We start from the raw sequence: 26,523 nt of genomic DNA, 5'->3' as shown, positions 1-26,523 counted from the left end.
TATGTGTATGTGTACATATACGTGTACGTGTATGTATACATGTATGTGTATGTGTACATATACGTGTACGTGTATGTGTACATGTATGTATACATGTATGTGTATGTGTACATATACGTGTACGTGTATATACAGGTGCTGGTCATATAATTAGAATATCATCAAAAAGTTGATTTATTTCACTAATTCCATTCAAAAAGTGAAACTTGTCAATTATATTCATTCATTACACACAGACTGATATATTTCAAATGTTTATTTCTTTTAATTTTGATGATTATAACTGACAACTAAGGAAAATCCCAAATTCAGTATCTCAGAAAATTAGAATATTGTGAAAAGGTTCAATATTGAAGACACCCGGTGCCACACTCTAATCAGCTAATTAACTCTAAACACCTGCAAAGGCCTTTAAATGGTCTCTCAGTCTAGTTCTGTAGGCTACACAATCATGGGGAAGACTGCTGACTTGACAGTTGTCCAAAAGACGACCATTGACACCTTGCACAAGGAGAGCAAGACACAAAAGGTCATTGCAAAAGAGGCTGGCTGTTCACAGAGCTCTGTGTCCAAGCACATTAATAGAGAGGCGAAGGGAAGGAAAAGATGTGGTAGAAAAAAGTGTACAAGCAATAGGGATAACCGCACCCTGGAGAGGATTGTGAAACAAAACTGATTCAAAAATGTGGGGGAGATTCAGAAAGAGTGGACTGCAGCTGGAGTCAGTGCTTCAAGAACCACTACGCACAGACGTATGCAAGACATGGGTTTCAGCTGTCACATTCCTTGTGTCAAGCCACTCTTGAACAACAGACAGCGTCAGAAGCGTCTCGCCTGGGCTAAAGACAAAAAGGACTGGACTGCTGCTGAGTGGTCCAAAGTTATGTTCTCTGATGAAAGTAAATTTTGCATTTCCTTTGGAAATCAGGGTCCCAGAGTCTGGAGGAAGAGAGGAGAGACACACAATCCACGTTGCTTGAGGTCCAGTGTAAAGTTTCCACAGTCGGTGATGGTTTGGGGTGCCATGTCATCTGCTGGTGTTGGTCCACTGTGTTTTCTGAGGTCCAAGGTCAACGCAGCCGTATACCAGGAAGTTTTAGAGCACTTCATGCTTCCTGCTGCTGACCAACTTTATGGAGATGCAGATTTCATTTCCCAACAGGACTTGGCACCTGCACACAGTGCCAAAGCAACCAGTACCTGGTTTAAGGACCATGGTATCCCTGTTCTTAATTGGTCAGCAAACTCGCCTGACCTTAACCCCATAGAAAATCTATGGGGTATTGTGAAGAGGATGATGCGAAATGCCAGACCCAACAATGCAGAAGAGCTGAAGGCCACTATCAGAGCAACCTGGGCTCTCATAACACCTGAGCAGTGCCACAGACTGATCGACTCCATGCCACGCCGCATTGCTGCAGTAATTCAGGCAAAAGGAGCCCCAACTAAGTATTGAGTGCTGTACATGCTCATACTTTTCATGTTCATACTTTTCAGTTGGCCAAGATTTCTAAAAATCCTTTCTTTGTATTGGTCTTAAGTAATATTCTAATTTTCTGAGATGCTGAATTTGGGATTTTCCTTAGTTGTCAGTTATAATCATCAAAATTAAAAGAAATAAACATTTGAAATATATCAGTCTGTGTGTAATGAATGAATATAATAGACAAGTTTCACTTTTTGAATGGAATTAGTGAAATAAATCAACTTGATATTGAAATGAAATATTGAAATGATATTCTAATTATATGACCAGCACCTGTATATAAGTGTAGTAGTACAAATGTATGGGTGTGTTTGCGTAAGTGTCTGCTCATGCATTGTCGTGCAGTTTATCATCTTTTCCAGGCTCCAGAGCTTCTGGCTTTCAGCTCTGCTAGTCCCATCTTTGGAGCTGACTTCACATCTCCATGGTTGACTGGCTGTTGATATACTTTAAGAACAGCAGGGGGTGGGGGGGGGCTTCTCCCTGTAGTCGCTCCAGCTGGTAAACGGTGTGACACCTGCACAGGACCACAGGGAGGGTTACATGAAGAGGCAGCGGTTTGGTGTCTGAGGCACCTGCGGGTCTTCTGTTTACCTCCGACCACACACGAACAGATAAAACTCAACGTGTGTGTGTGTGTGTGTTCATCTCGGACAGATGCCACTCTCCTTTTGACAAAATGAAGTGCCCGTGTTCATCCACTTCTTCCCCTTCATGGCTCACAGCGTATAATCAGATTTAACCACATGTAAGTGAATTAGTTAACACTCAGAACATAAATCGGGTTACTGTAGATGGAATGGTTCTTTTACTGTGAGAATTCACAGACACACACACGGGTCACCATCCGCCTCAACAACCGGACATCTTTAACATATCCCGTGTGTTAGCCCCGACTTTGAACATTTTGATTTGATGAGTTTAAAACTGTGACAAGCTCCTCATTAAAACCAAACTGAGCAGGCCGTAGATGCTGTTTGTATTAAGAACAAAGCTACAACGGATACAATTTAGGAGGAGTCGATTATTCAGAATAATGAGTGTTTTCCTTTTTTAAATACGAGCAGCACCGAACAGTAGATGTGATGAGTCCAAAAGGTCTCTGTGAACTTTGCATATTGTGGATTAAGATATATTTGAACAGTCAGTTGATTGAGTATTCTTCATTACCATCCCTGGTCTGAAGCGTATGCAGAGGTTGCACATCAGTATTCATATGTGTCGGCAGTATGTGGTGAGCTGAGGCCGTGGTGTTGAGGGTTTCTGTTGACCCCGGTGTTGTAACCAACCGGGGAGCTTTGCTTTTTAAATATTTGCACAAGCCGAACGCTGCCGTTTCCCTGGTAACCTGATGTTGTTGGATGAGGATGGAGAATGGATTTGTGGGAACAGCAGTCCTGAAGGGTTCCACTGAGCTAAAGAGCCAAGAGGAATTGTAATTGGCTTTTGGTTTTTCATGGAACTGTGTGTCAAATATGTTTGCTGAAGAAAATCAAGTGAAACCGAAATAGCAAATAAGAGCAAAAATGAGAAAAAACTACGAATGAAATATGGAACAGTCCGGTCGTGGTTGGGGTTTGTCTTGTGATTATAGCAGAGGGGGATGGTGCCACATGTTTCAGGTTAAGGTATGTCTCCTATCTAAAAGTGAAGTTGGATTTTAATCTCCTGCCACACATGAAACGTGAACAATAAATTAATATTTTACTTCTGAAAGATTTGAAATGGCACAGATTGCAATCCAAACACTGCTCATTTGAGTTGCTGCTTTGAGATGTTTCAAATTAAAAACACGTGTCCCTGTTGGCAAAAGCTGTGACGAGCACTAATTTACACTTCTTCATATTTAATTTGCCAATAGTTAATAACTTGTCATCTTGTAAATGTTATTTTAATGCTTTAAAACAAAAATATTTTTGGCATTCTTCCAAAATAAGACTCGCTCGTGAAGCTCTGGATGCTGACAAGAAGTGCAAAGATGGTGAAACATTTCACGCTTGCATTTGTGGAACTGTAGTGAGATATTCTGGTTAACAGCTTTGTTTGATGACAATAGAATTATACAAACAATCAGCCTGTATCATTTCATAATTCCAACGACAGATACAGATGTTTTAGTTCAAGCCATCTATCATGTGAATAGCTGTTTCCTTTCCCTTTGGAAACACTATTAGTGACATCACTGCGGCCTCATAACTCATTCCACAGTGACGATCAGATTAACTGCCTGATGCCGCTGCAGGGAATTTCTGTCGTACAGCGCTCTTCACATTCTGTGTCAGTATTCCTACTACCCTCCACCTCCTACAATAATTTCAGCTTGACATCCCATATCCCCGTTCGTCACAGAGTCCTCGGAAGCTCGGCAGGTTTGCTCGCCCATTCTTTAAAATGTGTCCCGTTCTAATTGCCACATCATAGGCAAACCCCTAACTGTGAGTGGGTGCGGAGCGTGACATTCTAAACGCTGTGGGCAGAAGTGTCAGGACCATCATTAAGTGGACCGGCTCGGGGCTCTTCCAGAGAGGCGTTTGGTTTTGGGGTGCGTTTGGAGCCGGGTGAAGTTATTCTACCATACCATGCAAACTTGTGTGCTTCACCGGCTCCCTCTCCCTTAAAATCATCATAATAATAATAATAAAATCCCTTTCCCTGTCAGCAGTGCCAGCTATTTTGGTCTGCATGCAGCCTGGTTGTTACTGAGCAGTTTTAGATGCTCTAAACCGCATCGGCTGTCAAATGCACACACAGAGCCCCTCGCTTCTCATCATCCGGCGATTATTGCTCACTCATCACACCGTGGGACGGATACAGAACATACTCGTTCTCATCAGCCCTCCTGCCCTCTTCTCTCATCAATCATTGATGCAAAGCTTTTCTCAAGGCCGCGGATATCACGGAAGTGCGTCTCAGAAGCAGACGGACAAAACCCAAAAGAAGATTTATCTCAAACATTGTATGGAAGGCAGTGTGGTGGTCTCATTTGCTCCTTTTGATCCGTATATCACGTCCTCAGCTAGATGTAAAGCTATCTTCAGGACACTGTTTATCTTCCTACCGTTTTCTCCTCATGTGCGGACCCTGGGGTGCCCAGTTGATTGGCTTAGTGATTGACAGCCGGGTGTACATATGAAAGTCAGTCCCAGCAGCGCTCCTAATGGATCCACGCTGCATACCAATGCCCTCGAGTCATTCCTCAGTTCCCCGCAGAAGCCGAGGCTGCCGCTGGCGACTAAATGGCTCCCGCGGCTCATGGCTCGCTTTCCTGCCACTAGGCAGATGCAACCTGAGCAGGGGTCAAGCCTCATTTTAAGGACAATTAGGCACACAGACTTCCATTTCATCACATCATCAAAGTACACTGTGACCCTCTTGTCTACCCACCGTTCAACCAGCTGTCCCGGATATGATGGAAGACCTCCTGAGAACACAAACACCTGGGATCCATGGCTAGATAGTGATAGAAGAGAGAACGTGTTGCTGGTGCAACATGTAATTCGTCACATATCTTTCCAGATTAAGGTGGGAAAAATAAATGTTTTTTGAAAGCAGACGGAGAAATTGATGTTGTAAGTGAGTGTACATGTCACCCATTAACGGCGGCTTTACTCCATTTCCAATTTGTCTGTCTGCAGGGAGGTAATAGTGTCTCACACCGGTGCCTTTTACTGTGGCTTTTGCTGAGACTGTGGAAGTGACGAGGTGAAATTCTATTTCTTGCTTTTACAATTATCTCCATTAGCTGCGTGTGACTTTCCTGACTCATCAGAAGTGCAAAAAGTCATTTTATATTCAAACCTTTGTTCTCTTGCAACCTCAAGTCGGTTTGTCTTTATTCAAAGATCCATTAACCACTAAGTATTTTTATATGTTCATTAATATACAGGTGTGTGTCCTGTGAGTTTAAATAACAAAATGGGGCTAAACGATGTCGTGCTTTGGACAAACTGTATTATAAACATGAAATGCAAACAGGAAGCACTAAGTGAGGACTTTGAGCACACAAATAAAGCTGAGTTTGCAATTAGCCTACCGCAATTAGGCCCTTAGAGATCAATACACCATCCAGTCACGTGGGAGCCTCCCTACACTGTGAATAAGTGGTGCATAAAGATGAATGTAGACCAGTTCTGACAATGGGGGCTCTGTGGCGGGTTCCAAATGCACCAATGGCCCTGATTTAGGTCCAAGACGTGGTTTCATCCCGTTTGGTCCGGGGCCAGCAGGTCATGGCGTGTATCACATCGTCCATGGTTTAAGCTATTTTACTGCATCTGTCCTGTCTGCCAGAGACAATTGGAGTGGCCTCTACTAATATGTGTGTTGTTGTGATATCACTGTTGGCAATGATATCACTACAACACACTTATTAGTAGAGGCCACTCCAATCTTTAAAAAAAATGAGAACTAGATGACCAGTGGGAACCTGTCGCCCAACTATGTTCCATTTATAAACATGTTTCCCAAAAACCTTTAAAGACCCAAAATATATTTTCTCAGTAATCTTATTTCTACAACAGAGGTGGTCTTATAAGACCACACACTTGTCATTTCTCTTTTGATTCTGGGGCACTTATGGGATGGTAATGCACAGTATAATGTGGTGGCTGTTACGCGCTGTAAACGGTAAACTGTGTAGGTTTCAGTGCATACAATAAAGACTTTGAAAATGCTTAAAGCATAGAGAACGCATAATAATGCATAAGGAGCTCATAACTGAGTGTAGTTTGTTCAGCGTATTCCTGTCCCTCAGGTGGATGTTACTTAAATCCTTCCAGTTGTTGTGCCAAGCTAATCTTTCAAGGAGCTGCCTCTCTATTATGCACTGATTAAATTGATATGTATCTATTATTCTCAGTGTGACAGCATAAAAGTGAAATGCTAAATAGTTTGAGACACCTTAGCGAGACATCGCGCCGGTGTTACTAAACTCCTCCCTGTATGTACCTCCCTGTCCCTGGGATGTGTCCGCAAGATGTGTCAGGATCTTTATCCCAGTGCCAAAGCATCCAAAAAGCCTTTAGCTTTCCTCTTCTTTCTGTTTTTTTGTTCACCCTTCATGTGCAAGAGAGAGAAAACTGTGTGTTTGACGTTGGGAATTCACCTCCATTGTCAAAACAAATGCTTCATAATTTGTATGGATGGGTATGATGGATGGTCCACGGAGGCTTTGTTGTGACACAGCAAAACAAATATTGAGTGAAGGCATTCAAGGTAAAAGCCCGTCTATCACTGCGAGTCTGCTATCCGTGTCATGTCTGTGATGCTTAGCTCGAAGCTCAGATTACATAAGCATTTAAAAAAAAAAAGATAGAACAAAGGCTAGTGGAGACACCAGCCGATGCCAATACTGTTCTTCTGGGAGCGATAAAGGAACTTCAGTGCATGGTAACAATGTGAAACCTTTCAAGTGGAATTGACCGAGTGTGTGATTCAACGTATAGTAACTGTGCCAGTTCTAATTGGACATCCTATAGCGGGTCTCCACATCAGTGGTAACCTTGAGATATCTTTCAGCGAGACGATTCAACTTTGGTGAGAAGAAATAACAACCTCTTCCACTAAAATATTGAAAGTTGAATCCCAAAGAAGTAAAACACACCGCTGCTCAAAGATTCACTTTGTCTGGTAAGACGAGTAGCTTATTGTTTTAACAAAATGTATTGCGAACTTTCTGATGTGCTCCACTATAATTAGCTAAATGCTAAACGGTAGCATTTTGCATTATCATGTAACTACCGCTTGTACCCGAAAGGTTACATAGTGTAGCTTTAAAGGATGCAAGCTGTCATATTTCGACAATTGTACGTCATTCGTCGAAATTACAGAATAAAGTCAAATCCCATGTCCCTCCATTTCCTATTTTCCTTCTATTTCCTGTTTGCTTGTTGGCTACAAGCTACAATGCATCAATGTAAACAGCTCATGCTGCCTGGTTTTTGGTGATGGAGGCAAACGCCTTAATCAAACTGTCACTTTATTCTTGGCATTCTCACGGATCACATTGCTTGCGTGCCTGTGGAGGTAGAGCATGTGCGCGGTCAGGCCGCGTGTTGCTGCTGGCCTGCTCACAACACTGTCAGCTCATTACAGCCGGTTCTATTTTTAGCCCAGTGTGATTGAAATAGGATCCTGAGGGGGCGGAGAGCAGAGCGGGGGGAGGATTGAACGCAGGGGGAGAGCTCGGGGTCTGGAAAGGGAATTGGGGTGCACGGCCGCTGTTTGCCGGTGTCACCGAGACAATCACTGTTCCTCGAGAGGATCGTGTTGTGGCCATTGGTACCACACATGCAGCTCCAGGATCACACAGCTGCATGTGACACAGCACTCTTTTGCTGGAAAGAAATATTTTTCCAACGTATGCCCTCGATATCAGAAATCCTCACCATTAATAGAAATACGTAAATCAGAATATATACATTTACACACTGGCTTTGTTTATTGTTACAAATTGTATCTATTTTCATGTGTTTTAAATAGTTTTTGGACGAAAATGTTCTGTGGCAATATCAGGCTTTGGCAACACAGACAATATTGTTGGAAGGATAAACTCGTGTGTTGGTTTTTGTCTTTCCGTGGGCTTTGTTGACACTAATTAAAAAGATAAAACACCTGCCTTATCCTTTACCCAACATGAGCAAGTCAAGCAAACACTGTTGGAGAGAAAACATAGACTTTAATGGCAATGGCCTTCAAACAGTGGGACTGCTCAAGGAATCTGAGAGATTTCAGTCAATCAATTCAAATGAGATTCATATCAACGAGCCTGTCCTCTCATTGTGTTGCCAGCGCAGCATGTCTGTCTCTTGGCTGCATTGTGGGGCTGCTGCTCTGCCTTCACTTCTGAAGCAGACCGGCTCCACAGGGATGACTGATCATGGGGGAAATAGTCTTCAGGGAAGGATATCAGGATTTTAATTTGCAGACTTTGCATCAAGGGTTGCTTTATGAAGTATTCCATCAGTCAGAAGCATGCTAATGACATTATGTTCAGGGTCTTTATACAACTTTGACCTACTGTCAACTGTGTTTGTGTTGTAGAATGCATTTAGCTGTGAGAGCGGTATAGCGATGTGAGAGCCATGCTGCTAGCGTAGCAAAAAAGAATAGCATTAAAAATATACCAGGGCAAGGAACGATAATATCATTAGGTATAACATGAAAAATATACCAAGAACGTGGAATGAAACCCATGCAGTTCAAAATAAGTGACATTTTAGAATTAAGGTGCTTGGTCTACGATAACAATAATCCTCTCTGTTTCCATCTCTTTGCTCGGTGTGCTGTGCCTCCGTCATTAGGTTGTAATAGGCCAGACGTCTAGCCAGCAGGCTCCGAATCATTGCACTTGGCTCTCTGCACCCCCCACAAGAGGGGATAAAGAGTGAAAATAATCAAAGGATCAGTGAAATTTGTTCTGGAAAGGCAAAGCCAGTACCTCCATCAGCAATATGTGGAGAGATGACATAGGCCCCATAGGAGGGAAGGCGGGACCTTGGATGCTCCCTTTAACCAATCCTACCCCCCCCCCTCTCACCGTTATACTTTTCATTAAAGGGCAAGCTGGCTGTGCTGAGGTGCGTTAATTATCTCACCGTAATGACTTCTGATGCATCGATCTCAAAATCAGACCAGTTTGGCTGATGGATTTGCAGGAAACAATATGCAGGCTGTGACCTCTGACCCTAATCACACTCAGTCTTCTATACAGATATGGCTTTGAAATCACAGTTTTTTTTTTCTTGCTGAATCAGCCCTTCATTGTAGAACACTGTCACACCAGCCGTATCTACATCTATAACCGTCTCGTGTCCTTTTGCAGACTTTGGAAGCCGTTCTGAACTTCAAGTACTCGGGGGGAGCAGGCAAAGTGGAGGGCTACCACAGGGAGCTGTCTTTGGGGGTCCATGTAGACGTGGAGCCCTCTGTTTTCTTCACCAGAGTCAACACCCTCCCTGCAACCAGGTAACCTATGAGTGACCATCGCTGTCTGTGGCTTAATGAAGTTATTAGTGGCGTTTATGTGAGCTATGGGCTGATTAACCTTTTGAATCCCAAGTTTTCTTTTTCTCCTGTCACATTTGACTTCATAACACATTCATGGCTGTAAATAGAGAGATATCAAAAATGTACACAGTTATAATTGGGGATTTACCAATCCGACTTTTCAGTCCAGATACCCATAGCGAACACGTGGGCTTTGGGTATCGGCCAATGTTTCATTTAGCTTATGCCGAGCTTTGAGGAAGTGACCGGGATCATTCGTTCATGCAACTTTGTTTTCTTAACTTTGAATTACAATCAGAATGTCAACATTTATGCAGCAGTGAATTAGTCAGAACGTACGTATATGATGTATATATTATTTACATATAGATGTGAATCGAATAGATCGGCCCATTGTCACCGATAACCGATCCAGCTGTTTGAGTCAGAATCAGCCCGATGAATCGTACATAAATACAAGTACAAGTGGCCGTGACACACAACTACAAAGACATTGTTCCACCTGAAGGCTTTTTTTCAGGAATGTGTTGACACTTGAATTTAACCTAATTTAAGGGATATTCTTTTGGCCACTTGGGGGTAGTACATTGGCAGTTGGTATGTTTTCTGTTTAGGCTACACATCCAGCAGACACAGAGCAACATCCATTTTAAGTTGTGCATGAGGTCCAGTATCCACTCTCCTCGCTCTGTATTGGGCACTGCTCTTGGTCCTCAGTTGAATTATTGTACTGCACTTTCACAAAAACGACTAATTTTCCTCCACTATGCAGAACTGTTTTCTTGAAGCTGTCATAACACAAAGTGAATAATGAAACTGAAATGCTGGAAGAGTTGTTTTCCCCACGTCACAAGCCGGTTTGACTTTTATGAATCAAAATCAGTCGGTCAAACGTGGCTATTTCATGTAATGATTCATTAAATCATGATTTAGTTACTTTATTTCAGAGTGGGTTGGTAAAGCAGCATCTGTCGAAAAGCCGGTAGTTCTGCCTCAGGGCAAATGATCTGATGAGCATTTAAACCCGCCACTTTTTGTGTGTATGGGCTTTTTATTTGTTAATTTAAAACCAGCCATTGTCTGACGAGATAGAAATAATACTCAACCTTCATTGGAGTGCCAGAAAAGCTAAGAAAAATCGACCTCACGGCCGCTCTTGTCCTGGTAATTAGGTGATACGGCTCGATTCTAAAGGCTCATTTTATCTCGCGTGTGATACAAATTCAGCTATTTCTTTTCTCTTTTGATTTGGTGAATACATATCGACCTTCTCTTTAACCACTGCGACAATACTCACTCAGACATTACTGCAATCATGGGGGGACTAAGAAACGCTATTCTGGTCACATAGTGGCAGACATGCACGGATGATGAATGGATATTCAGTCTTTTTATTCATGTTCTCACATTCTTTTTCTACCTGCACATACATTACTGCAGACACCATCACACGCACGCGCGCACACACACACACACACACACACACACACACACACACACACACACACACACACACACATATTCCCGGTGTCTCACTTCACTTCACCTTTCAGCTCCCCAAGTCTCATGAAAAAAGAAACTCCAGGCTAGGGAGACGGATTGTAGCCGAGTAATGACCACTTGAGGTGAATCATTAGCTGTGATAATATCTACAGTTTAAGCCATCCATCTTGGCCCAGCGCTGATACGTATGCATACTTAGAGATGCTGCACTGGCTGAAATACCATCGTCCCAACACTGCGACCTTACCTCAACCGCACCCGTAACACTTCCTGCCTCATCGTAATAAGCACATCTCATTTGAGATGTGTTGAAATGAAATGCCTTGGAGAGGTTTAAGGAGATTACATACAGATCTTAAATCGGATTATGTTTGTTTGTATATCTTAATATCACTTGTTTCACAGGCCCACATCAGTAAATCCTCAGTTAAAGAAACCTCAAGAACATACTAAAACGATAATGCTCATTTTCATTCAAAAATATATTAAAATGATGATAAATAATAACACCGGTATATTTTATTTAGTAAAGCGCTTCACTTGACCTGAAGGAGTGTTTTATAATTTAATCACAACCATCCGGTTTGTATAACCTCAGGCTTCGTACACACACATGCATGCATTAGTTGTTAGCGTTCCTCCCCTGGACGGACATTAAAGTGCTGTAACACACCTTACTGGTCGGGATGAGTAATATTGGATTTCTCTCTGGCTGCAAGTTCGGAGAGGAATGTAGAAGTGGTTGCATGAAATTGCTCAATAATACGGCAACTTCGATCTGTTTTTGCGTTTCTCTGTCAGTCATTCCTTCATTCTCTACCTATCTATCCACCTCTCTCTCTCTCTCGCTCGCTCTCTCTCTGTCTCTCTTTTTTTCCTTTCTCTCTCTCTCTCTTTAAAAATACAAAACACTTTCTTTTTGACAGTCCAGTTCCTTGTTGCTGAAGTGTGCTTCAGCTGCTGTGCCCTCATGTTAACAGGCACAGTAGTTACAGTAAAAGAGAGGAAGAAGAATTTCTCCCTGTGATCCATGAGCATTTTCTCTCTCCCTAATTCTCTTCTTCCTCCATTCTTTCTCTCGTCCTTGTCTCATTATCTTGCTCCACATCTCGTACATTTTTCTGTGTCCTGTAAAGTCTTACTTTCACCTCTGAAACTCTTACTTTCTTGCTTTATACTTTCCTGCTGCCTCGGGGCGATTGGTTGCCCCGTCGCTCAGAGGTCCCTGCGGCCGATCGACCCGGTCACGGCTGTTTTCTGTCCTGGCCCCTCAGTGGTGGAATGAACTCCCCACTGACGTCAGGACAGCAGTGTCTTTCGGCGCAGGCTGGAAGCTCACCTCTTCAAGAAGTACTACCCAGAACCTTCCACTTAGCACTTATTGTATCGTATTAGTTTGTTTCTGCACTGTACTTTTGCTCTGGTTTATGCTCTTAGATGCTTGTTTAAAAAAGGAGATGCAGTTACGACCAGATTGTACCAAAGTCATCACATTGCATGTTGAAAATATACTGCAGTTGAAGATGTTGCTCCTATAACTGTTTATGAACAAGAATATAAATGTGGGAACAGGTGGTTCAAGCGACGCAAAGAACAAAAGGTTTTAATCGTTAGCTTCCGAGTCCAGTGGTGTCTTTGAAGACACGGGCTTCAAAGACACCACTGTCTCCAACAGTCCTGAGGATTTTCCTTTGAGTACAACGCATGCAGAATATTTAAATATATATGCATCCGGTGTGATTTTCACAACAACACAGACGTGTGTGTGTGTAGTTATTTAGCACCTGCCTGGTGCTGGTTATATAAGATTTAATCAAGGTAACCAGTGGATGTCATATGTATAATTAAGGCTTTGACAATGTGCATCACTCCAATTAGCGAGTGTAGATGCAACACATACCTCGCCAGAAGGGGAGGCCTTCATCCATGCCAGCTGTTGTGGATGACAGATGCTGGTAGGATCCGATATTAATCTTTATTCTGCCCTCCTGGCATCGCTGCTATAATCAGAATAAAACTGTGGACGTGTCCACTGGTTGAAGAATGTGAGGTGAAGTTGAAACGGTCAACAAAACATGATTCAAGTTTTCGGGGGGGGGGGGGGTTTGTGTGTTTTGGCCTTCACGAATTAAAGCACAGAAATGGGGGAGGACTCGCAGGCTGTTCTGAGTGCACCGTCGACCTGCTCTGAGCTGGCAGCTGGCATAAAATGTGGTGAATCCTGGCACCCTAACTGCAGTGCACTGCTGGATCACCAGGGACACTTCCTCTACTGGGCTTCTCCTCCAACTGCAGTGCGTGACACGTCACTAAAATACCCAACAGTTGCAGGTCAAAGACAAATCTCGCTGCAGAAAATACTGCTTCCTCGGCCCCGACCTTACTAGTTCCACTGGCGAGCTAACCACAAACATGCTAGCTAGCTTATGACACGTTAGCATCAACCAGCCACAATAGCCCAACAAGATAGCTGGCCTGCTAACTCCCACCTAGCTAGCCAACTAGCTCGCTCATAGCTGGACAATATGTTGCTGAACTCCCTTTCTGACCTTTCTACCTTTGCTCCCTGGGACTCTTTCTTTCTCCTACCGTTCTCCTTTACTTCCCTTTCTCTTGTTCCATGTCCACCTCTATCTCACTGTCTCTTCCCTCACATTATCTCCTCTCCTGACTCTGTTTGTACCTCAGCATCCTGTCACCACCTCGTATGTACAGTGTAATATATTTTATTAAAAGTTATATCTGCAGTACATCTTTGAGCCACATGAGAGAGCCTGAACGTTTGTATTGTTCTAATAATTCGCTCTTCTCACGATTTATAGATGAGGCCTGTTGCGAACTGGGTCGTGATGGTTTGTTGTTTTTAAAAAGTGAGTCCCCAGCAGCAAATGTTTTGGAAACACTAATGTACACATTATTCTAGTCAAAACGTAATAAAGATAACAGCAGGCTACGTTATCTGCAAATATCCTGCAAACATCAGGCTGACGTCTCATCGAGAAGCACAAACAGCGAATGAACTGGTGTTAACAATCTTCTGCTCTATCCGTGCTCAAACTGAATGACTCAACCGTCTTGCACATAAAGTCCTAAAATATATGACGTGTCATGTTTTAGTCACCCTGTATTTCAAATTGTCAAAACAAAAAAAAAGAAAATCCTTTAAAGGATCACGATTGTTTAGTTTTGGCCATTGCTCCCAGCCCTAGAAACACCGTGCTCTATAATGCATCAGTACAACCCACTACAACACCACAAGCCAAGGCCTTACAAAAGAAACAGATGGGGGGGTATTTCTTACAGGGCTACTGGGAGTGTATTAAATCGTCATGCACCTCTCTCCCTCCTTTTGTTGTGCTCTCTCTCTCTCTCTCTCTCCGACTCTCTTGAAACACTTATTTTCTATTTTATTTAAATGCTCTCTCTGTGTTTGGTTGTTCCTCAGGTCCTCTGTCCATGCTTTATCATCTTAATCTGTTTCTCCTTTTCACTGGGTCTCCCGTGACGTCTTTCATTACTTTTCCTCTCTCATACCCCCGGTTGTGCTCCCTTTACGTCGGTATACATTTTAATGCCTCCTCTTGCTTATGGTTTTGCTTTGCTGCCATATTCACTACGGAACTTACTCTCTCCCCATGAGCCTTCTCCCGTTGAGCCATATGTAAGGTGACAGATCTGTTGGGGAAAGTGAGCCCGGATGTGTCAAGTACTCAGTGATCCATACTGTAAAGGGACCTGTTAAAATCCCATTTGTTTAACACGGTGTTGCCCTGGAAAAAGGAAAAAAACATTGCTCTGCTGGGGGAAGTGAACTGATGTGTTTTCATTAAAGGTCATCCTGTGTATCATCTTTAGCATTGTGTAATTCGAACACTTTGTAGCTCATAAATGAAGGAAAACCTCCGCTGTTCTGTTGCCTTCAGCTAACAGATGTCGCTGGACACATTTTGTATTCAAACTACTTTCTCTTGAAGAAAGATAATCGAGAGCAGTCGTCCCCAAAGAGTGGGTCGTCAAATAAATTTGTCTTTTATTTAATATTTATATCTGCACTACAGATATAATTCCATTCACTTCTATTGTTTTGGGCTGGAAGCCAACGTCTCAGAAACGGCTTTCTTAAAACGGAAACGGATCTAAATCTATCTGTGTTGTGAAATACTGTTTAAGGAGAAACTAAGTTTTAGGTGAACTGGCCTTTTAGTGGGTGACTATCTATTTTTTAGCTACTTCTCACAGGTTATTAAATCTTTAAACGTGGACATTAAGTTAGTCAACTGTCACTTATTGGATCCTGTAAAGCTAAAAATAGCCCATCATTGACAGTACTGTAAATCAAACCAGGCTAATTAGGACCATTACATTGTGTGCACTTATTGATCACAGATTTGCAGGATTGACTGAGGCGTGGGCCCAGCTCCATTGATCTTTGCGCCGTTGCCTCCTCCCACGCTGTGTGCGCCATGTTTACCACCCTCGGCCTCGCAATAACAATATCCCCGGTCCAAACTAATGCGCCGTCAATGTCGGTGCCGATCTGCTCTGTGTTGTTGACGCAGGAGGAAAGACGATGAGACTCTGGTATTTGTTGGTTTCGTATTGACGTCTGCTCGTGGTCTCGGCGCCAGGATTAGAGAGTTACTCCACTGCGACGGGGTCCTTTTCAAATCAATAATAGCAAAATGCTGACCTCCCGGTTCATTTGTTAGTGTGCTAGTGTTGTCAGAAATGGACAGTGGCATTCATTAACTTGCTCTTTCTTCCCCCCCACTTGTTAAACCACCAGCTGTCCCTGAAATGATCTGTAGTAAAGGTCTTGCTCTGTGTTCATGACCGGCTCCTCATTTGCACTCAGGTGCCTGTTGTGGTCACGTTGAATAATCCCTACACTGAGAAACACACGCGGCACATGCAGCCAATGTTGTTTTGTGCTTCATTAAATGCACGAGGCAGAGGTATTGATATTCCGTTGATGGATGATTTGTTTGCACAGATACGAGCAAAGGAGCAGGTTTGATATGTCTTCAATTTGGATAACTTTGTTCCCTCGCCGACTCGGCTCCTAAATAGGAATTTAAAAATTCACAGCCTGAAATGGAGACAATTTGTTTGAAACCCTATTGGCGGTTTTGAATTATTTATTTGGCTTACATCCCAGTGCCCTGCGTAGTAGCTCAGCAGAATACTGAAAGATTCAGTTCCCTCTGGTTCAAAAGCATAATCTTCAGCGTTTGTCTACAGACATTTTGTAGAAGTCTCGGCAACAGTTCCTGAACAAAGTCGTCCACCGCTGTTCTGTGAACTCGTATCAAAAGGTGCGACTCCACCTCGTCTGTGCCTTATCCCCGGCTCTTTTCCTTCAGTTTATCTGCGGTACTTAGTGCATGAGCAATGAGCCTGTGTTTCTTAACTGGGCAGTGTGATTGATCACCTCAGCTCAACGGCCCGGCCTATAAATCAGTACCTCGCCCCACTCTGCACGTTAATCACGTCTGCCAACAAAGACGATTAAAGAAACATGGGTAGGCCTTCAAAAATATGCTCCTTTAATTGCCACAGCAGTTTATTTGGGACTTGGGCAAGCTCAATTTAAGTCTCCATTAACCCCTGCGGTTTAAGAGGCAATACGCTGGCGGGGAGGGGGGGGCTTTGTGTGACCTGGAGGGAGGATGTGGAGAAGGGCAGCGTTTAATTTATCTGTTTTCTGCTTTTGCAGTTTGATTCCACTTATTGTGAGTGATGGCGTTCTGAAAAATAACGTATTGGCTCAAATATGAGACATGATGTTTTCTGGATATTATTTTTTTCAGGGTCATATTGTACCGAGTAGTATTCACACTCGGGCTGTCCTCGAACAAAGAAACTCTGAGTCGAATAACATTCATACGTTTTTGGCGACAGTAGGGCTCGTTTGGTCTTCCTTGACTAAGATTTGTTTCGTTGATTCATCTTTTTTTTAATGACTTATTTCCTCTGAGCACATCTCCGGTGAACACGGGCTTTAACGTGGTGCCTGTGTGTGGTTCTTTGTGGAGAAACTCAGTTCTACAGAGCTGCCTCTTAAATTAACCAATAGATTAGAAGTCAACAAGTCATCGTCAACGGAAGCTACGAAATGACGCCCAACACTTGTCGCTGCATGACGGACGTGAGGATCTCATGTTTCCTCTCTTATCATCAGGGGCCATCTCATATTCAGGGGCCAACATGGCAGATTGTTCTGCATGCGTTTACTCGATCCTGAATTGAGCGAATTATATTATATTCGCTCACTTTACTTCTACTTCACAGTACTTAACTTAACTTTATTTGATTTATGTATGAATGTTTCTACGTGTTTATATAAGATATATAAACTTCTTTCAGAATATGTTTTCACTCACTTCACTTGATGTCATTTAACCTCACTTCCCTTCATTTCATTTCATTTGTGTTTGTATCTATGTATGTATTATTCATCATGTATCTCTTTTCAAATGTCTTCACTACACGCATATCGCTGCATGTATCCATGTTTGTGTTTCTAATATATGTTCATTAAATATGTATTTATGGCCAACATAATATACATAACACCACATCAATAAATATGAATACTGCGGCCGTACTGTATCTGGACTACAGTGCTGGATTATCTTTTATGTTTTAGCTGTTCGTGGATGTACAGTATGTCCTCACCCTGGAGGCTCTTCAAGAAAAGTGTGTATGTTATGTGTAAATGATTTAATGTAGAGTCTTGTCTCATTCCTCCTGTACACCTACATAAACTACTAATGTAACACCACATTGGACATTCTGTTCTCTGTTTTGAGATATTCATTCCTTTCATCCATCATTAACGGGCGGAAAAAAAAAAAAACCTACTTGCGGGTTAAAATTAACTCTTTGAAAATCCAGCATCACATCTCCTGTCTTGATCTAAATCACAAATTGGCCCTCTTATGATCTGCATGAGAAAGGCAGGCCTGGGATGATGTGGAGACGGCCTGCTTCAGCCGGGCCTGTGGGCCTGATGAAAGCACCACCACCTTTTGATGTTATGACAAGGACCGATGAGTACTTCACATCGTGTCTTCTCTTGATCTCGCGCGTGGGCGTATGTGGCCGTGTATTTTTAGAAAGTAATCATCAGCCTGATGCATGAAGTATAAACTCACATACACATAAACGGGCCATTATGCATAGGTTATATAGACAACGGAGTCGACCTACACCCTGTTTGTGTATAATGGTGCACGAGGCTGTGCTTTATTAAAGTAAACAGAGAGATTTTGATTCTTCCCTAAATTCACGCGTCTGCATCTGTCCACAGCACCCGCCAGTGTCATCTACTGCTCGACATCTTCAACCCAACCGAGCACGAGCTCACTGTCAGCGCCAAGAACAACCAGGACCTGGTTCTCCATGCCAGCGAGTGCCAGAGGTGAGTGGAAGGTTTCTCTTTCTACAAACACATTGATTCATAGTCCTATCGGTATCGTCCCATGTGGCGGCAAAATGTATGAACTCACTGAATACTTCTCAACTTACTTTCTACTTCCAGTTATGCTCAGAGCAAAGAAAAACATGATCATGATATCCCTAGAGTTTAATACTTCTTGTAGAATTCATCCCAGGATTGAGTAGCAGACTTATAAACATCATATTCATTACAAACTGTGTGAGACAGCATACTCTCTAAAAGAGACTGATATGTTGGTTTAGCTATAGCCAGCAGGTTACAGGGATTAATTCCACCCCAACATTCTTCATGATGGAGTGTTCTACTTCTTTTTTATGTTTAAGGGTTCCTCACTAATCTGTAAAGAGCTGCTATTTCACCTAAAATCATTTTGTTAGTCTGGGTTTCAGTTTTAGTGTCTCTAAGACATATGGGGGAGATAGGACAATACAAGTTCTGTTTCTGTTTTTAGGCCCAAAATGAGTTCATCCCAAATGTGTCTCCCCTGTTTTGCATTTACCATTGACAGGCAGATATAATGAACCTTCTTGCAGGCACGCACGCTCGTGCGCACATATACAACATCAAACCTTGTGTGTTAAAGTAGCAAATTAAGATTCCTGTCAGCACCGTCTCTCCAGTGCACGAGAGGAGGTGCACTGTTGGTGACTCACAGGCCTTTCTGTGAGGAATGTTATTATTTGAGGGGAATTAGGGGGCGGAAAGAGATCTTTTCAGACGGAGCCAAACGGCTCATCACTCAGCTCACTACAAATAATCTTCCCTGTGCAGAAGTGAGCTGTTAGGATCAGCTCACCAGCATTTTTAACCACAAAAAAATAAACATCACTTCAGACCTCCAAAGAAAAAGTTGCATTTAGAGGTGCTGTTTTATTTGTTTGTGAAATAAAACACGCTGCAAAACGTCACGCAGGAATTTAGTGGAACCAACTAATACTTCCTCAAAGTGCAATTTCATTTCAAGTGAATTCAACTTTCTTCAACAGATTTCTTGTTTTTATGTTGAGAATCAGACCACCTCAGAATTTACGAGTTGAATACATGTTTCAAATTAGCTTCCCGAACAACACCGCCTGTGTTGCTGTGAGATAATGTATTGTGGTCATTTAAAATGCTCTGCACACTGCACAGGTCAGGTGTTCGTTTATTATGAGTGGTGTCATACCCACAGTGGAATCACTGTTTAATGATTGCTGGTTCGTTGGACCACACTCCTTTCTCCGTCCTGCTCTTTTTTGACTGAGCTGCTTCAGTGTACCGTATCAGTGTGAAGGATTATGTCTTGTTTATGTTTTTTTGGCAGTTTTTTTTTGTTTTTTTTCTTACTGTATACTGCAAGCTTTTAATTAAATATACAAATCACACCAGAGAATAAAGGAGCTTCTGCCACAGAAAAGCGCTGCAGTTTTAACATTTCCAGGAGTCTCTCGTAAGAGATTTTGATCTCAAGGTACCACGCTGGTAATCCATCTACCCCCTCCCCCCACACTGCTCTGCCTGTGGAACGCTTCAGTGTGTCGAACTTTGCCAGACTAAGTACTACTATCAAAAGTTACATGAACATGTAAAATATGTAGTGATACATTCGACTCGAGTCTTTTCAGTCGACATCGTGACGCCGCCCATTGCTTTGTGGACTGCGCTTTTGAAGCCTTGAGTTCGGCACTTTGGTCGTCACCAGCTTGGCTTTTCGCCGTGGCCATCTGAGTTATTTTTCAACCAGAGCGGAAGTTACCATATTTGCACTGCAGAGAAACGACGTAGAGACAGCGTGTATGGCTCTGGTTGCAGTAGATGCCTGTTAATCACAAGGTAGCTCCGCCCTAAAGCATACTCAGCTTTATCATCTATTATAATCTAAAAGGGACCATACTTTATGGTCAACATCATGCTGTATTGAAGAATACTTGAAACTAGTGATTGAGACCATAAACTCATGTTTATAATGTTTACTGAGGTAATAAATCAAGAGAGAAGTAGAGTCATTTTCTCATAGACTTCAAATGTATTTGAGTTGCTAGCAGTTCCAGAGACGTTTCCCCTCAAAGTGGGATCCTTCCAATAATGGTTTGAGGCCTAAATAAATAAGAGCATGCATTATTTACTAAAAGCAAAGACGAGGGAAAAGTCTGAAAATAGGAGCACAGATTTATCTTGTGTCCGTCTTTATGGGGCCCGGCCCCTGGGCTAGGATCAACAGGACTAGACTGTGCTGTATATAAAGTAGTTCAAACTTTCTCCACCGGCTGTAGCATTAAAACGCTGCCCATGCATGAATCAATATTAACAATCAAACAAAGTCATATACAGTATATTAATACATAAGTCACAGAGGACAATTACTTTTACTTTTAAGTACATTTTGATGACAGTACCTTTGCTTAAGTACAAGTAAATAGTGAAGGCGGGACATCTACCGGAGTGTTTACACAGGGTTGTGCTGCTATTTTGACTTAAGTAAAGGATCTAAAGGAGTAGTTCTTCCACCACTGTCCACACACAATGCACAACAACTGTACACAACTCAAGGGTTTGATAGAATGTAACAGTTCTTAGAATGAAGGTCATATTTGCTGTTTTCCCATTAGTATTCATTTGAATGCATTAGCTGCAGTTCTTTTAAGTCATGCTATCTCTCACTGTGATATAATTCCCCAAATTGCAGAGATCGACTTGACCCATCTCTCACTGATATCACCGTCAAGTCAATGTTATACACAAGGACTGAAGTAGAGTCTGAATGCATAATGCACCAGTTGTATGATTGATTTGAAAAAGAAATAAATTGATACAACATGACACAATGTGCCTCTGAGGCACAAAATGTCATGTCTGGTAACGACTGCAGTTGTATATATATAGACTATGTCTTTTTACCCTTTTGACTGACATTCCCTGCAGACACAGCCGTTGGCTTTGACTCCACCAATCAGCGCTTCCATCCTGTACAGAAGTCTTCTCGATGCCTCACAGACATATGGATTCATGACCGGAAGATTAGTTCAGATCCAGATGATGGATTCATTTCACAGTATTTTTGTAGTTACCCCTACGATGCAGAGACTAGTGGATGCAACCTCACTCATCCCTTGCTCCGTTTTTGTTTTATAGCAACATGCTGATCATTTCCTTTGACACACACAGATTATTCAGCACGGGGTGGGGTTTCGCATACAGAGAGGATCAGGGCGACGGACTCGTAGATCTCCGTCTGCTGAACCATATTGTGCTTGTCTCTTCAACTCATCCTCTGTCGACATCACATGGCCCTGTCGTTTTCTGTTTCTTTCCTGTTCTATGATGAATGAAGTGTCAAGCCGCAAGATGTTTTCAGGATTCTTTATCCAGGACTGGTGAAGCTAAGACGGACGCAAAAAGATGACCCTGTCAATCATCCGCGCCTCCTGCATCAAATGCTTTTTGATTGTTTCCATTGAGCTTTCTTTCGTGGTTACACAAATAGAAAATAGAAAAGCAGTGATGCATGGCGAGATATGAAGCAGTTTGAACGGTAGATTTAAAAGTTTCTGGACTTGTGTGTCCATATGAGGGCAACAGGAAGCTGTTGCCATCGTCTGGTAGATTTACTGAATGCTGCTAAAAGATCTTCTAGGCTGTGTTTGAGCAGTTGGTTTAGTTTGTGGAACGTGTGTTCTCTCCCTGTGAAGGCGACTCGTGGAGAGGGGTGAACAGGGTGAGTGGCAGAGTGCTGCTTTCATCTTCTCATATCATTCACAGACATGTCTTTTACAAGGTCTTTATCCCCTTGATGGTGTTCTTTCATGGCGAGTGAAAAAAGTGAAGCACCTCAGAATGTGAATGGTCACTTTGATGTTTGGAAGCCTATCGAGGTTCCCGAAGACCAGCGTAAGACAGTTATGCCCAGATTAGACTTTTTTTTTTCCTCCATATTTTCTTTGAACAGAGCCGAACAGAGAGAAGAGGATGTGCACCTGTCTTTTCTTTTCCAGATCCTCCTGGCAGAGCATTATTCTTGGAGAAGCGATGTTCACAGTGGCTGACATTAAGAGAGGTCTGCTTTAGCGGAATATGGTGCTGCCAATTTGAAGCAAGTTAGCGATCAATGTCCGGCTCATCATTATATTATACGTTAAGTCCCGCCCATGGCCCTCATTGGCTAATCGTTAGTCCCCCTGCTGTGCTTTTTGGCTTGGTTGTTTTTTAACCAATAACCGCTGTGTCGTGTCATAATGCCAGACGAATCAAACTGATTCAACGGTCTGGACTAAGGAAAAGCAAGTTGGGTATTTGGGCAAGTAACCAGACAAACATCTTTAGATTATTATAGCACAGTGGAACTTAAACATCTTGACAATATGAAACTAAAAGGGAGACCTTTATATTCAATGTTTTTTTGTTTCTATAGTACTTTTTTTTTTAGACTGGCGCCCCCAATTTTGCATTAATGAGTGTGAATGCTGGAGATATCCGTCTATCAAATGTTTGCATAAAGCAGTGACGTACCAGTGGTGGCCAGACGGCAGCAATCTACACAACTCTATAGCCACAGACTCTGATCGTCTGTCCGGCTCAAGTGTCCTTCTTATCTTACTTACAAACTAAAGCACACATCTTGTCCTGGACCTGAGCTTGTTGAACGAGGGAACAAACAAACATTCACCGAGCTAAAGTGCACCATTATCGTCAATTTGCAGGCTAGATAGCTAATTAGCTGCTCAGCCGCAGAACATAAAACATGTGAACGTACCTGCAAATGTCCCTTAAATCCGGTTAGATGCCGGTGTGCTCCTTACTCTTCAGCTCCACTAAGAACCCGCTGTATGCCCGTGTGACACAGGCAACAGCTCAGGTTTGTTTACTTTGTCTCTCTGCAGGTGTTCAGTACTGGGCCTCAGCGTGCCAGCTGCTGCCATGCTTATTTTTAATAATACTAATTGAAATAACAATGCATTTGAAAACGTGTGACTTTTAATGTAAAACACAGTTGGTCCTAACATTAGCACTGAAACTGCGGTCTGATGAGCAGCTGTTAGCTGGTTAGTTTGGCCTCATGAGCCTCTGGGTAGCTGCTAAACTCCACCTAATGACACAACCAGGTACGACTTACTAACACCGATTAACAGATAGTGGATTAATCAGCGATGTGTTTTAACACAAACGGAAAAAGCAGAAGTCCTCTGTTAGATATCTCTGAGGAAATTAGGTGCACAACATTTTTGATCGTGCTACTGTAAAACCGAACATCCGTTCATCAGTATGCTTCGCCATGCACACGAAGTCTGCAAGAAATAACTAATTCACCCGACAATTATTCCCCCGCGGCTTCTTTTTTAAACCACCTTGAGCTGAGAGAAATGATCAGGCTCCAATGGTCACTGCTCTGCATAAACAGCATGTAAATTAGCACTGCTCTCCTCGCTTACTTTCTATTCTTTCATTTGAGGAAAAAGGCAGTGTTCCTGTTATTTTGCAACAGTAATTCTTTCTTCAGTAGAAGTTACTGTATTTTATGTACTGGAGCTCCACAGTAAGGTCTAGATACCTCAATACATATATATATATTTTCTTGTAGTTTGGGTGAAACATCTCTTTAATCCTTAACACTTTACAAGGTAAAACTGAAGCAGTAAGTGTCTATTTTTCGAGCTCAACATGTGTCACTGCAACAAACACAAGATTCAGTGGCTGCTCTTGAAAGTCATCCCGTGACAATTTCTTTCGCCAGCAGCAGGTTGCTCTTAGACCTCCCCAATCCCCCACTCTGCATCATCACCACAGCTGCGTGTCCCAGGGGATCTAAACAGGCCGTTGGGGGGTTTAACATCCCATCCCAGCATCAACCCCTCGGCTCTAACTAGTTCCACCATTACAGGGAGCCAGCTCAGTAATGTCCTCTGTGGTTAGCGCTCACTGCAGCAGCTCCTCACTCTTAGCCAAGCCTCCTCTCCGTTCGCCCCGTGCCTCTTGGCTCTGCCGGATCGGTGCGCACGAGGGCAGACACGCCTCATTGCATGAGCTTTTTTCAAATAGAGCTTGTTTCCATGGTGACCACCTTTCCCCTTCTTGCGCTATGTTTTATGGCAGGCAGAGCACATAATGCGTTTGTAGTCACACATCCCGCCTTCAACAGTCACCGTCCCATAGAGTCGACTTATTACCGTTTGTTTGTTTCGCAGACCTGCAAATCATATCGGCCTTTTTTTTTTTTCCTCACTCTGTCGGAGTGGTGTTACGCGCTCATTACACGAGCAATATCAGGTCTAATAACAAACAGGCACTTGTATCCGCAGAGCATAGGGAACAGGAGCAATGCTTTCTGACAAAGATGAGAGCTGACTGCTGAGATGTGCATCTGCTGCAGCTCCACCTCTCTCTGGCATTAAGCTCCACACAACTGTCCTAACCCCCCCTCTCGCATTTACTTGAAATGATGTGTTCCCTGGAGGACCTTTTAGCCCTGTTGGCTGTCTGGAGATGGGTTAATTAGGTGCTAGAACATAAAGATATTTTTCCACTCGCATGTCCTGTGAAATACTATATCGCTAGGATCACTCCATCTAGCTGCCTTTAACCTCTTGGTGGGCATTTGACAGTCATGCTTCCCTATTCTGGAAATGTCCTTCATCTCCACCCAATCCATATATTCATATGACGGATAGAGTAGATCGATCTCACTCTCCGCCATTTCCTTCTCCAGTCACCTGTAACTTGATTTTTGATTTTTTGATTTTAATGATTTTTTTTTACCGTTGTATTTGACCCCTGCGCTGTTTGGATTCCACTTCGCTCACAGTAACACATATAGCGATGTTATTATTTACAAACTTCCAGTGCGTGTCATTCCCTTCTATCTCCCCTTGTCGTGCATCAAACTGCTGTGCTGTTTCATAACGGCAAAACGCCCCAAATAGAGCTTCAGGGTTTCAGCAGCAGAGACCAAAATAGCTCACTCTGTCATCCCTAGTAATGTTCTACAAAGACTCATTTTTAATGCCAGCCAGCGCATTAGAAGATTGTCTGGGGGCATTCTTCGATACCTATGCGCATACAGTAATTGGCAGTAAGGATGTGTTGTTGTTTTTTACTGCAGCTCATCATATTGAGCGAGAAAAGGATGGATGGAGCGCCGCTGCCTCTGCAGCCGCTGCATACAAAGGGTTACGCGGAGTCAGCCGCAGTCTAAAAATAGACTGTTGCTCTCGCCTGCCTCTGCACAGGCCTCTATGGATCTCCGCCCTTAAGCTCTTGCACGTGAGGTAAAAATAACCCTCTCTGTGAAAACACACACACACAGTGGGTACGCTCTTCGCTCTCAGCCTCTCCCCGGTGACATAACACAATCTCTGGCTGTTAAAAAAAGATGCAAAAAGGCTCCGATAAAACATCGGCTGCACATGATTTGCTCCGTTGGGCATAATTCAAACTGCCTTTAGCTCGCAGTATGCTTTAAGTAACACGCTAGTGAACACCTTTCACAGGCTGTAGTAAAAGAACAAAACTACTATCACACATATAAGTTGTATACCTTTACACTAGCATTAAAATAGAAGATGAAGTAACGCATCAACGGTAGTGGACCGGAAGCAGACAGCTGTTATTTTGTGTCCATGTTTGAGTTTACAGACCTCCAGGTTGACATGATTTGTAGCTTCGCAGTGGTCGGATGAAAGCCGTTCCGTGTGCTTTAACGTGATTATCATGTACTTTTTGGTTCGAGACAACATAGCATTTAATTAGGAAGGGGTCGTTTTCTCTGTGACCGGCTCATCCTAAGCTGCTGTTATTTCTGCCATTTAAAAAAAAAAAAAAAAAAAAAAAAGGCTTCACTGTCGCAGCTTATTGCAGGATGCTGGTAATTAGCGATATAGTGTCAGAAGTCACAGCCGGTGGACAGGATGATATTTAGTGAAACGGCTTTGGTTTGCTTTGAGATGTGTTTTGTAGGCAAAAGAACATCATGAAACATGTAGAGCTCAGTCACTTCTGCTATACGCCCAAATGCCTAACTATAGCTCTCTGCACAAAACATACTTGTTCTGTTGAGTTCATATTCGTTTTGTTTGTTTACAATATCTTCCAACGA

The 26,523-nt window shown here is 42.8% G+C and overlaps 1 protein-coding gene across 2 annotated transcripts in view; it reads left to right on the top strand.

Moving 5' to 3' along the window:
- The window catches only part of trappc9 (trafficking protein particle complex subunit 9), a 151,479-nt gene that overhangs the window by 62,468 nt on the left and 62,488 nt on the right, over positions 1 to 26,523 (top strand). For both annotated transcript variants that reach the window (XM_031853713.1, XM_031853712.1), the window contains 2 exons: positions 9,309 to 9,451; positions 18,309 to 18,419. In XM_031853713.1, coding sequence (XP_031709573.1) covers positions 9,309 to 9,451; positions 18,309 to 18,419 — 254 coding nt within the window. The remainder of the gene's footprint in view (positions 1 to 9,308; positions 9,452 to 18,308; positions 18,420 to 26,523) is intronic.

The sequence above is a fragment of the Anarrhichthys ocellatus genome, unplaced genomic scaffold, assembly GCF_004355925.1.
Source record: "Anarrhichthys ocellatus isolate YVR2014 unplaced genomic scaffold, GSC_Weel_1.0 scaffold14, whole genome shotgun sequence".
In the NCBI taxonomy this organism is placed as follows: Eukaryota; Metazoa; Chordata; class Actinopteri; order Perciformes; family Anarhichadidae; genus Anarrhichthys; species Anarrhichthys ocellatus.
This window is presented reverse-complemented; position numbering and strand designations above follow the sequence as displayed.